The 13,911-nt window shown below is 37.7% G+C and overlaps 1 protein-coding gene across 2 annotated transcripts; it reads right to left on the bottom strand.

The window, feature by feature from the left end:
* Positions 1 to 777: 777 nt before the first annotated feature.
* On the bottom strand, positions 778 to 8,929 carry smad4a (SMAD family member 4a). Of its 2 annotated transcripts, none has more exons than XM_067575207.1 (11): positions 8,911 to 8,929; positions 7,309 to 7,601; positions 7,027 to 7,201; positions 6,877 to 6,906; positions 6,585 to 6,788; positions 6,182 to 6,289; positions 5,614 to 5,664; positions 5,315 to 5,498; positions 4,972 to 5,140; positions 4,578 to 4,716; positions 778 to 3,611 (listed from the first exon to the last, which is right to left on the bottom strand). In XM_067575207.1, the coding sequence occupies exons 2-11, from the start codon at positions 7,546 to 7,548 to the stop codon at positions 3,400 to 3,402; spliced, it is 1,512 nt and encodes a 503-aa protein (XP_067431308.1). In that variant the 5' UTR covers positions 7,549 to 7,601; positions 8,911 to 8,929; the 3' UTR covers positions 778 to 3,399. The 2 variants fall into 2 exon arrangements, with proteins under 2 accessions (XP_067431308.1, XP_067431307.1); XM_067575206.1 differs by lacking the exon at positions 8,911 to 8,929 and adding an exon at positions 8,453 to 8,839.
* Between the last annotated feature and the right edge of the window lie 4,982 nt (positions 8,930 to 13,911).

Here is a 13,911-nt window from a genome sequence, read left to right as displayed (position 1 = left end):
AATGCTCTCTTACGACTTGTTTTCTCATGATCGTGATTTCTTTTGTCAAATGATATTTTCTGAATGCTGTGACCTGTTTGAGATTTGTATTTGGATGTTTTCAAGTGCCATTTGACAGTCTAGTGAGTCGTGGCCATCTGTAGCGCGCTCTAATGCAAGCACAAGCATTTGGCAGTGGCATTTGGGGAAGGTTTTTATTTTGATTCACCCTAGACAAAAATATGTATATATCAAAAACTGAAAAGGTATATTTATTTGTGTCCTAATTATTTGATTTGTTCTTTTGGTGAACATTTTATCAGATATGTTGGCTAAAGTGTGATTTCTTTTTTTTTTTTTTTTTTTTTGGATAATGTATAGTATCTGATATAATATATACACACAAATTTCATGTGACTTTCTTTCTGTGTGCCGTTAAGTTTTCTTCATATACTGTATCTTTTCAAATTGGCAAGCAAACCAATGCGTGTAGGGTGATTTGTATTGTGTATTTTACATAAAAAACGAGGACAATTGGGGGACTTTTATATTTATAAAGACATTATCATTTAGTGTGTCGTATTGATGAATATAGAAACTATTAAAGACACATGTAGTTTGGTTTTCTGAATATTTCAGATCTCAGCTCAGGCTAGCTTCTTAGTGTTGTTTTCTTAAAATTTGTGACTTGTCTTTGCAGTAATAAACGTTTTCTTGTTCAAAGTCAAGTGTCCTTTCTCATAACTTCTATGCATTAATCAAATTCCACTTTAAAAAGATTTAATGGCTGCTAAACAATAGTGTTAGCCCATTAAATTTTATTCAACCATATTCATACATATAAACACCAATATCATTCAAACTCAGTATGGATTCAGAATGTTTGACATTGTAAAGATTAAGATGAGCATGAGCTTGCATTTCCTGAAAATTGTACAGCATTTTTTTTTTTTTTTTTTTCCAATCATTTTCAGTCATGACCAGAGTGGTTCATCAATGTAAAGGTAGCAAAAAGAGTATAAAATACTGCAACAGCTGTAGGTAAACAGAGCTCCAAATACCAAAATATTGTTTGATCAAGAGTGCTGAGCAAAAACTAAAATCATTCAGTTTTACAAGCGACAAAACACTGAAATGACTGCAGTCTGATAACCTTTTCATGTTTCATAGGGTATATTTGGCATCAGTATGGCTTACGCTTCCTCTCACAGTTCATTCCTCGCTTCCTTTGCTCAGCTATTGTCTAGAATAGTGTCATCCAAGTAAAACTCAAATTAAAATGGGTGGCGGTGAGCCATGTTAAAGCCATACTCCACCCAAAAGATGCCTTTGAGTATCAAATACTCACCCTGTAGGTTTGAAAGGTGGTTGTTAAATTGTAGTTCAGTCTTACATTAAGTACAGTGGTGCTGCTGTATATTTATAATCTCTGTGTGTTTCAAACCCTCATTATTTTACCAAAATACAGCTGAACACATCTTTCAAACCTGCAGTAGATGAGTGCATTTGCAGGTCCCTTGATTTTAGACTAATCTTGAAGTTTCCTGCGTAATTTGCTAGGATGTAATGGTTCGTTTTTAGGGCATTTTACAGAAAGGCTGGTGCAATTTGTTAAAAATGATAAGTGCTAGGTTGGTTTGTTTGTTTGGTACAAGGTCTCGCTCATTATATTTGGATTCATATGTAGTTGTTCATTTGCAAAAAATATTAATGAATTAGAGTCTTGTGTAGTTTTGTGTATCAAATAAGACATTGGCATATTAGATTATTTATTAAAAACCCTTTTTAGCTGTAACACTGAAGCTACTTTTAGGAAATTGTTGAAAATATGTCCTGGAAAAGGAAAGTGAGGGATCCGTAAATTACCGAAATTGTTCATAGATGCTCACTCATAGCATTTTTTAGAAACAACCTCATGTGCTAATATATCGTTCATCGTTGTCTTATCATTTGTACCAAATTGCACCAAAATGTTTTGCAAAATGTCCCAAACAATTAACTGTTAGAAATTACTCTTTTACATTTTCAGAAAATTAGTATAAAATGAAGGGATCTGTAAAATAAAGTGTTACCCACAAAACATACATTTTGCGCAGTGTATCACAATTTCCATGGATCTCACCAAGATCATCATTAGCAAGAAAATACGTTTCAACTATGCTAGAAGATTATATGGATACAAGTAACCACACATGAGACTATGAAACAAGACAAAATACTTTAACAAATTAATAAAGTGCTAATGGACACTATGTGGGCATCTAATTAAAAAATGACTATTACAAATAATGATATTACACAGATTTGTCTTATCAACCGTTTCCTTTTGAAAATATTTCGAATAAACTTTGGGGTGTGAAAAACGTCCATAGAAAAACATCACTTCATAATGTCATAACAGCCTTGACTGGTTGTAGGATAATGGAACGGTTTAATGGTCTTGAAAGAGAAGCTAAAACAAGCTTTTCAAATGCTCTCGTTAAAAACAACTATTCAAAGGGGAATATAAATCAAAAAAAAACACAAAAACAAGGACTGTCAGAATTGAAAAATATTTAAGATTACATCCTTACGAGAACATGAGTAATGAATAACATGATTTTACATAAATGTCCTGATCTGTGAGGGGAGGGGAATAAAAACTCCACTTACATGAAGCCATATCAGCACCGAAGAGCCGATGAAGGAGGACTGGACCGGCAGTATACTCCAGCTGAAATCAAATTTAGTTTGTTCAGACAGGGTAAATTATCAGGTTTGCATCCAATACAAAGCACCACGTTTTAAGCCAAATAGTTTGTCCTCTTGTCACTCAGTTGAGGGGACTCTATACATCTAAAAATCTTAAATATTAAATAAACTAAATGTGGACAGAAAAAGAAGAGTGAATTGGTTCTTGTTTGACACCTTACACTGTGTTGTGGTGACACAATGCTTTTGTACCGCACTAATGGTTAATTAAATGATTGAGACACTTTTTGCATCTTTTAATCTCAGTGTGGACACATTCTTTGATTCATGTCAAAGTGAGATGTTGAGATTTTCACGCTGTTCTGCAGTTCCAATTCCTTCCTTTTTCATGCGCATCCTCTTGGCAGCATGTTTCCAGTGTACCACAACTCCTCCCAGTGTGACTCACATGTTCCTCCAGCTTTTGTTTGGAAGTCACCGAATTTACAGACCTGGAGTCTCGCTCAGTATACTGGGAACTGCTTGCAGTGCTGGATTTTAAAGCAGTGTGTTCGGAGTATACTGCCGGCCTTTAACTTCCTTGTTTTTACTCCTACAACCTACTCAGCTAGGCTTCCCTGCAGTCCTCCTTTGGCGATCCAAGCCTATATGTGGAGTGGTCTGTTAAAAGTAGAGTCAGATTTTTTTTTGTTTGTTTGTTTGTTTTTCGTACAGTTTATGCCTTCAAACTCAGTCAAGAGGTTGAGGGTCAGCTATGGGCATGGTGTGCAGAACTTCATCCAGTAGTTGCAGAGCTCGGTGTAAATGGATCTCAATCCAGCAGGGCGTCTCTTTGATGCTTTGCCGTGGGTAGTCAGGCCCCCAGCCTTTCACGAAGCTCATCCGCAGGATGCACAGCCTACGCAGGTCATCAACCCCAATGCCAGCAGCAGCAGACAAACCTGCAGGGGAATTACAGGCAGCGACAATTAAATCGATGTGGAACTACGTAAAGGCCAAACCTTGCAGAGACATGTTAGCTAAGTTACTGTTTTAGTAAGAGTTGGAACATGTACTAGATAGACAAACAGCTACGTAGAAAGTCATTGTTAAGCATGTCAATGCTGAAATAATTTTGTAAGAAGCTTGGAATACAATGAAAGTTTGTTCTAAAGCCATAACGTCAACTCCAACTTTCCCAATCAGATGATCTGAACCACAGAAGCATGGGCCCATTTATGCTCATGGCTATACAATGACCAAACTTTCTCGTTTACTGAACATTGTGTTACTTTTGTTAGTTAATTATTCAATATTATCAAACATATCTCACAAGCTTTTATGTTATATCATCATATTGTCAAATCTGCCCCTCTGGCTTCTCACTCCATGATTGACTGACTTCACTGTCAAGACTGTAAAATGGCAACAAAGAAACATCGATGCCATATAAAGGTCAATTTATACATTTCGCATCTTGGTCTGTGTACATTCTAGACTACATCCAGCCCTTTAGCCATATCTTAGAGACTAAAATATTGTTGGTCTTTTTTTTTTACTGTATATGTTGACAACACATCCCTACCCAGTAATTATATTTTCCAACATAATACATCTGCAAATCTTGGCTAAAGCATGGCTAAATTAAAATGAGTGAAGCAGATTCAATTTAGTGAAGATATGTTGACTGATTCTTACATTAATCTCACTTTTTTCTTTTCTTCATCATTAACTGACGATGTCTGCTGATTGCTTTTCTTCTGCTTGTGCTGTTCTATAATTGTCTTGCTCACAATGCTGTGCATGGAGTAAGTGAAATAAGAAAGTCCCTTATATTAATTTGGACTGAAAATACCCATGGAGGATGATGATGAAAAGCAGTAATAATACACTTGTTGAAGGGTAAGTGCAGCAGTAGGAACACTCACTGATGGCAGGGGCAATGCCTCCCACAGAGCCAGGCCCGGGAATGTTCCCAGCCACCGCTGCTGCCTGGGCTGCAGCTGCTGCTTGAGCTGTTGCTGCCTGCTGCTGCATCTGCCTGTGGCACTGACGCAAGTCAAACACCTGGTGAGAGCACAAGGAATAGAATGAACACCAAGCATAATTTGTCAAAAATGACAAAAATGAATATATAATACAACGAACAACAGGATGCTCCACACATTATACTGCGATTATGGTTACTCCTACTATGAGAAACATAAGAGTTACTTTTTAGAATGGCAACACCTCCCTCAATTTAGAGCTTGAATGGCATTATGACTGAATTATTTGAAACATTTCTGCTTTTCACTGTATGAGCATGGTTCTGTATCTCACCTTTATGTAAGCACTGGGGTAGATCTTGTGAACTGCATCTCCAGGAGCACGACCGGCCTCTCGGTCCAGGTAATAGCTCTGCACGAACACCGCATGATCACTCAAACAGCGCACCCAGACGTCTCCTTCACCTTTGCACTCCAGCTGCACACCTTTGCCAATGTGGAGCCTAAAAAAAAAAAACAGAGAGGAGAGAGGACAAGTGGTAAGCAAAGACAGTCAGAGAAGAGAGACATGACATCACTTTCAATTACTGTCAATCACTAATCATACCTCTACGTTAAACATTAATTGCTTCAGTGAGCTATATAATTATACTACCTCCAAGCATGTGGCTGAGTACCTTGCTCTCTCTATGTTCTCTGTCCTGTGGACATTGCTCAGCTGGCCCAAGCAGAAACGATCACCTCCCGAGGGATCCACATAGCCATCCACTGTCACTATCGGACATGTGGATGGCACCTTAAACGTCTCCCCAACCTGGACATCCATCTCAAAGTACGCAATGGAGCACCAGTATTCTGGGGCTGGAACAAAGCAACAAGCAAAGTCAGGTCAACGGGGTTGCACTGATTTTGTTACAGTTTTGTGATACGTTACTTAAGTATATGGAGAGTCTTCCATCTGCAGCTCAGTACTCACCAGGGTGATTGGATATGGGGGGCTGGAACGCTATTTCATTAGTAACAGGCCCTGCAATAACACATAAAAATGAAATATAAACAAGCAATTTTGGATGTGAAAGATGTGAGATGTTAGAAATTAGCACAAATTGTGTAATAATATTAATGCCATGAGTTGTCAGGGGTGGAGGCTGACCTAATATCTATGGCTAATCTTCACTTCAACCACAGTTACAAAGTATAATGTATTAATAATATAAGAAAGTCTGCTGGAAACAACTGTTTTGAAGTAAACTAATGATGTCTTGGTGCTGCTGGTATCACTTTTACCCATTTTTCAATCAACTTTTATATCTGGTAAAATCCCCTTAATATGGAAAACAGCTAAGGAGGTCCCATCACATAAATATGTTAACACTGATGTAATTTATGAATCAGCCTATATCAGATCTGTCCTGTCCTAGAATCACTGCTCTGTGCCCTTCTAGAGGTTAATAATGTCCCCAAGCTGCACAAGTCTTTGTGGACTATTTTTTTCAGGCTTGATTTTTGAGTTTTGCAATTTTCCATGTATTCCATGTACTCACAGTAATGCCCTGTGTGAGGCATGGGCGGATGATGCTGTAGATGCCCATTCTGATGTTGAGGCACTGCAGGAGTGAAGCTGCTGTTTCTGCTCCAGTTCGGGGGAGGATCTGTAAATATAAATTCAAAACGGTTCTGTTGCCAAATTTTTGCCAACTGTGTTGTAGATCCAAACTTAAATACTATAAATAAATTTTTGCTGCATTAACAGTAACTTTATCCACTTCAAAATTCAAACTGTTTTGCTGGGGAAAAGTAATCCCTTATTTTATTTTATTTATTTTTTTTAAAAGCTGTTTTAAAATGACCTAAACCCACTTGTACAATGACAAAAAATTGAAATTTTTACAGCATTTTGTTTTTCATTTTGCTTTGTTTGTTGTGTTTTTTTATGTGGTGTCTCACTTGAGGGTCCAGCACTGATGGTAGAGAAAGCAGAGGTTGAAGCTGAACTGGTGCCCTCCGATGAGGGGAGTAGAGCGGGGCTGCTGAAGGGTTCTGGTGGACCTGGCCTTGACGGGGGATGCTGGATAGTCTGCAGGTGGCTTTCAGAGCTGGAGTGAGACGGCTGGTTATCATAGTCATACTCATCCTTTACCAAGAGTGGTCCTACCAGAAGACAACAGACATAAATAAGACTGTTTTACGCCCCCCAAACCATCAAAAAGAAAAGACAAAAACTGTGGCACTTCCTTACCTGAAGTGGAAAGGGTCAGTCCTGATAAGTCTGTGAAAACATTAAGAGGATAGATTACTAAGAACATTTATGTAGGTCAAAAAATCAATAATAATTTAATAACCTAAAACAATAAGATCTAGTCAACTCTAACAAACCAGTGATTCTTACCAATGCCTGGAGAGACAACCCTCTCGTAGTGGTATGGGTTGACACACACATTGTCACATTTGAGGTCAAAGGCATACTGGCAATATTTCACATGTTTTAATTCATTCTTGTGTAGATCAGGCCACCGCCACAGCCGAGCATAGACAACATGAGGAAAACCTTTCCGCCCTGCAACCTAAAGCACAGAGAAGAGGATACAATGAGACAGATTGATAACATTCTTTTACGATTACAAGGAGTGTAATACAAAACAAATTTGCTGCTATATATCTGCTACTATACCTGTAGGCGTCCATCTAAAGTTCGCTGTATGGTTACACACTTGCTGGGATGAGCTCCATTTGTAGTGATGGCTGTGATAAGGGAATCAAGCTCATCTTTCTTCTCCTTCAGTTTCTTGACAAGACTCTCGATAGCTCGCTTAGCAAAGCTTTCGCTCTCTCCTCCCTGCCGGTGGCACATCAGGCTATGCACAATGCTCAGGCAGGCATCGTTACTTGTGGGAGTGTTCGTGATTGACATCTTGCTCCTTAGGTTTCAACCTTGGGGAGGCTTTCCAGCTGTATCCTCTATGCCTTTACATAAGGAAGAGTCAAAGTTAAATTACTGTTGACACAATGCAAGCTTAACAACCTAAGACACAGCAGTGACTGAGAATTTAGATGAGATGCTAACCACAATTTCACAGTGCATCTGTGTAATACCATCACTTATTTTTAGAGACCTGCTGATCATGTTCAACTCTCTTTAAAGTCAATTTGTTGTACCTTAAATACCCAGGCCACTCTCAATATCTAAAAAGATAAAACGTTTTAGGTTGTCCCTGATTGACATGACATTTTACACCAATAATAACTTTTGCATAAATGTGAATTAAAACTGGTAACCACTGCAATAAAGTTCAGATTCATGCAAGCAGAAACCCTCACTTGCCATCATCTGCAAATATGGCCAATACATCTTGTCTGAAATGTAAAGTGAAACATTGTTAAGGCACCGGAAACTGTTTGTTCATTTTCTCGAATTGGTTTGATATTTTCAGATGAAAGTAAAGTGGACAATAGGTTAATGTTAGGTTTTTAAGAGCATTTTCACAGCAAACGTTAGCCTTGATGGGTACCAGATCTACACAGGTAACCTAGCGTGTCCTCCCTTAACCATGCTTCCGATAATTGTATGCAACCCAACATGACCTGAATTAATCTGTTCTGTTATTACTTACGGATATTCGATTCAAGTTAATACACATTTGTTGTAAAAGTGCTATTGCATAAGAGCATTAACTCTAGCTAACATTACCTAGCTAATTTTGAGTGGTTATCTGTTAGCGTTAGCCGTCACTGGGTTTACCGTAACGTTAAATAACGTTAGAATGTGTGTTTCCTATCATCAGCTGAACCAAGCAGATACTGATTTGTGGACTTACAGTGATTTCTCCACACAGCAGCGCTCTGAGAACCGGCGGTAGAGGATGATAAGTGGGTGGCTTTAGCTGCCTAAATTTCGCTAAGCGTTAGCTTGCGTTACTGTTATTTTGGCTAGCTGGGCTAACAGCTAATGCTAAAAGACATTCATCAGCCTCTCGTTAGCTCGCTAACCTTCTTCTATAATGGTCCTAATCAGCTACCTCACGAGATGTTAAAGTCTCATATTAGCTAAACGCGTACTCGTTTATATTTACACTTGGCTATATCTATAAATATATATATACATTGTAAGCTAACAACAACACATTTACTGGTTAGCTGGCCACGAAAATAAACAACAAATTGCTCTCCACCCACACCGCTCCCACTGCGCATGCACGCGTGAAATGTGACAGGCGTGGCGCGGCGCTGCTGTTGAGATGTGAGGTTTGACTTCTTTACTGACTCCAGAACTCACTAAACACAGTCGGGATTTCGAGTCACTGGAGTCACAGAGCGTGAGGAATCCCCCACCAGTGAAGGACCACTCCTCTACTGATTACAGCCCATAACTCGGGCCCTGACTAGTACACAGTGGGGGTGTGCATCTCCATCACTGAGGCTGATGCGATAAGCATCTCGATGCATTGCCAACAATCCGATAAAGACACATAGGAAGCAACTACCAATGCGATACGATACGATACGATTCACCCCTATTGCAATTCGGTGCGATTCGACACAATTTGATTCAACACAATGCGATTCAACGCAATACAATGCGATTCAACTCAAGGCAATGCAAAAGAATGATACTAATGATACTGAGTTTGATTTTATTTCGTAAGAATACAGCAAATCATAAATTAACCCAGAAATGCCATTTTTACATTACATATTTGTTTCTCTAGTACTGCATACTTGTCTCTCTAGTATCTGTTTCTTTTTGACCTCTACAATAACACTTGGACCTTTCACAAACAGGCCTTTTCACAAGTCCTTTGTAGTGTAGTGTTCTCTGTCTCCAGTTTAAATGCATATGCTCCATGACCCAAACAGTTACTGTCAAAATAGATTAATAATCCACTTACTCCAACACGCAGAACAATAATTCTAGTGCGCAAGTTCCACCCGGGACGTTTTGGCAGCGCACCACAGCTGTAGCATGCTAGCACGTTTGACAAACAGTTTAGAGAGGAGGAATCAATCTAAATATCAAATTATTGGTCACAAATTATTGGTCCCATTTCTAAATTAATAAAGGCATAGGGCCTCTAATAATAATTATATATAAATAAATCAGATTTTACCAATGCAAAGATGTTAGAAACGATGCATCACCAGTTCATCCCAAACTGTATCCAATGCACACTTTTTTAATCAGGGTGATTCCATCGTGAACATTTATGCTGGTGCACTGATGGGAATCAGTGAATCTGCCCATCCCTAGTACACAGTGTGAGGGAGTAACTAATTACATGTAACAATGTTACATAATTAAATTACAAAATAAATGTAATTGTAATCTGTTACAGTTACTGAGAAAAAATATGTAATTGAATTACAGTTACTAATCAAAATGTTGGTGATTACAAAGGGATTAAATCTAAATATATTGTTTTCAGTAAAAAGCTTATATGTAGAATATAACATTCATTCTGTTACTTTGCATCTTTTCGCCCTGCAGAAACGCCTTCTTTTGGCATATATTTCTGGACAATGTGGGTCAGTAAAGACAAATTTCAGTGCAACACCATCAAGGGTAGAATGGCTTACATGGTTGGATGAGCCGGAGGGACAATTTGCGAAACTCTCGTGAGATTTGTACACTAATCTTAACCTTAACCTAACCCTAACTCTAATCCTAACCTTAACCTTTATCTAACCTTAAGCACCAATGAATGAGGAGGAATCATTGTCTTGAACAAGAGCATCAGTGAGTGACTCGAGTTGAGACAGCCTGGCAGCTACTCACTGAACGAGATCAAATGAACCGTTCTCTCGAACTAGGACGTATGAGTGAACGAGAAGCGATTTAATCGGACTTGAGTCAAGACAGGAGGCAAGTTAAATTGAACGAGACTGAACAAACTGCTGCTCTCTCGAACTAGGAGGCCTGCTACCTGCCCCTCAAAAAGACCGACAGATTGTTGGTCAGTGTCACATCATATTTCTGTAACATCGTATTGAGCTTATATAGCCTAACTACACGGTTTACACTACTGCCTCTCATCTGTCAATCAAATCAATGCTCATTGCTCTAAGCAACCTGAGTCTGCCATACTTGCGACCAGCCGACCACGTCAAGGCAGGTGGCCATGTCGTGGGACAAGAATGCCTCTCAGTGCTGGAAATTAAACAATATTTTCCTTCTGAAATCAGAAAAGGGCTCTAACTGTACAGTGTAAAGCTTGTTTACCAGCAGTGAAAATACTGTCAACATGGAAATGCTCAATGTCAGGAAACATCTACAGACATTTGTTAGAAAATTAATCAAAAAATAATCAAATGTAATTAGTTACATTACTTTGATGAAGTAATTATAATTACTTACTAGTTATAATAGTTATATAACCTATTACATTTTTAACAGGGTTAATCTGTAAACTATTACATTTCAAAAGTAACATTCCCAATACCGCTAGTATAAATAAATAAATCCCATTAAATACTTCTACACACACAGTTTACATACCTGTGCCCATATATTACACTATAAAGGCTCATTTTTAGTGTGCATTGCACCAAATGTTCCATTACACCTGAAAATGTGTGCCTTGTTTTCCACTCCAATTAGATTTTTGTATGATACATAGTTTGTTTCATTGTCAAAAGACAACAAAGTCAAATCCTCTCCAGACAAGTTTTAAGATGTATATAAAATACTCGTTGAATAATAAGTTGTGTCTGATATGGTTTTTCTACAAAAAACGTTAAATTATCTTGTTACAATCCTTAAAATAGCATCTACTTCACTGTAAAGTCTATTATCAGTGTTTGTGCACTGGAGGTTTTAAGTTTCCACATCACACTTGTCTACATTGAATATTGGACCAGGATTGGCTTCCAAACTATTTGTGATGTCACAAATCATGTTTATAGGCCCACCCCTTAAAACTGGAATTTGAGCACAGAGAAACTTTCAGCCAATAAATGTGAAAGCAGCCTTCTAGTGTCAAACTCTGCACATACATCATTCTGCACAGAGAAGCTTAAACATTCAAGTTAGGAACAAGAAGAAAAACATATTTTTGAGTAGAGGGGGACTTTAAAATCTAAAAGTCTAAATTCCAATAAACAATGACCAGACCAGTTAGGGCTGTATTAATAACTAAGCAAAGTGGGAAACTGATCCTTGACCTCAGACCCTCAAGGGCCTTTGGGTAACTGTGTATCACTTGGTTTATAGTACATGTACCACAAAAGTAGCCAATCAACCAAAATGATAGGGAACTAAAGACTGGTCCAAAATTATTACCCTCTCATTGTATGACCAGTACTTTAGCACTGGTTGGTTTCCGAGAATAGAACCTGCTCATTATTAAAGATGACAGATTAAATACACAGTACAATACTCAGAGAGTTGGAGGATTGAGGGCCTACAGCTCTTCTCTGCCCTAGGGCCCCAAAGCAGGTTAATATGTCCTTGACAATGACACGAAATAACTTTTAAAAATGTTCTTTTATCTGGATTTAGGCCTTTAAAAGTGGAAGAGTTCAGCCATTAATAGTTATCTCTAACATACACATTTGGAAAAATGCATATAAGAATGTTTAATATACATTGAACTAACATTGATTATGACATTGCAGTAAATTGGCAACAGTGAAATATTATGTCATTACGCCTTGTAAGATGATGAAACTTATGAGAGTCTTGAAACCATGAGTAATAATACTGTTTAATATTTGCTAGGTGCATGCCAACAGTATATTCTCAATTTTGAATGCATGACCGACCTTGTCAAGACTGCAAATTATTCTAACCCCTGGATTATGTTCTCAAAACACTTGAGGTTTTGAGAGCATGCCTGTAACCCTCTCTTCTTTTGTGGTGTACTGTAATATAAAGTCTCCCCCTTGTGGTTATAATATAATGTGACATTACAGGCCCTCGTCCAAATCTCTCTTATGCTCTCTCTTCTATATCTCCCAATGACATGAACCATGTGTTTTTGGCGTCCCCTTACCCCTGAACATTAATAGCTTTGTGTTCACAAGTAGCACAGTGTGATGAACAAAACTGTCCACACATTAACACGCTCAAATGTTTTTACTCAGTTGTGAATTCCTCTCCCAGACCATGTTAAAAATAGTTAAAAGAAATGATACTAAATGAAAGAATCTTCTAAAATGTCATTTTATGTATTTATAATCTTTTCCCAAACAGTTAAAAGGTTTTGTTTTTCATAGATTTCTCTGGCTTTGAAGAAATTATAACACAAATAATAAATGTAATAAATATTATAATTACATACAATGTTGGTAAACATTTGTGTGGATACCATGACTGTACCATTAGTACACTGCAATATTACAGTTAGCAGATGTTTAGATGTGAAATGTTTAGGTTAACTTTAGGTTTAGGGTAACTGCAAATCATTTTAAATGTATTTCATAAAATATACCACCCAATTTAATGTTATTACAATGATAAAAATAAAATGAATTATGCCTTTAATGTACTTCATTATTTTTCAGGAGAATGCAATGTGTTTTTTGTTTGTTTTTTGTCATTTGTATTTTTATTGAAGCTCTGTTATTGTTCACACAGTCGGTGCAGTTGTGTGCTTCAGATTTCCAGTAAAACAGAACACAGAATATGAGGAACCCGCAAAAACTCACAGTGTAGTGAAAATCAAAAGACAGCTGTGCATAAATTGAATGAATTCAGGAAAGGAAAAAACTACCCAGCAGCCATTAGATTAATCCTCTAAGAGTTGTCTGGTGAGGAGTTATTATTGGAATTGGTGTGGACTTCAAAGAAATGAAGGGGGGACTAATTTTCCTGAAATCATTAAGTTTCAGAGCAAACCTAATTCTTTTAAGGTGGAGGGTACTTGACAAGTCATTTAGCTGTATGCTGTGCTGAAGATGTTTTCTAGTGTTTTAGTAACCCTTTTTTGCTGTTATAAGGCCAGTTTTTATGGCACCCTCAAGGTGGTCAAGGTGTCTGATGTGCAAAATATTATCAACATTGGGTCTGGTTGCACTGGCAGCACTAACCACCTAAGAAAAAAATCTGTAACAGGTTGATTAAGTTTATTTTTATTAAAGATATTGCAGCCTACGGCATAGCTCCTACAAAGCTACAAATAAAATAAACTAGGTGTTTACAATGCCAGAGCCAGCTCTGATCAACAGGATGTCCAAAGTGTCAAATCCTCAGTTTTCTGGATCATTTCGTGATGAGTCATGTGTTTACAATAGTATGAGACATGAACTTAAACTAAGAAGTCAAGAATATTGCTGTTTTTAG

This window comes from Thunnus thynnus, chromosome 19 (assembly GCF_963924715.1).
Source record: "Thunnus thynnus chromosome 19, fThuThy2.1, whole genome shotgun sequence".
Lineage (NCBI taxonomy): Eukaryota > Metazoa > Chordata > Actinopteri > Scombriformes > Scombridae > Thunnus > Thunnus thynnus.
Note: the sequence above shows the minus strand (reverse complement) of the source record. Positions and strands in the feature narration are given on the sequence as shown.

Excerpts from the sequence above, each read along its gene's own strand:
- smad4a (XM_067575207.1), bottom strand. The coding sequence starts at position 7,548 with ATGTCAATCACGAACACTCCCACAAGTAACGATGCCTGCCTGAGCATT. Across the intron at positions 6,789-6,876 it reads ACTGACCCTTTCCACTTCAG|GACCACTCTTGGTAAAGGAT; the intron begins GTAAGGAAGTGC and ends GTCTTCTGGTAG. Across the intron at positions 5,499-5,613 it reads CCCCATATCCAATCACCCTG|CCCCAGAATACTGGTGCTCC; the intron begins GTGAGTACTGAG and ends GCTTTGTTCCAG.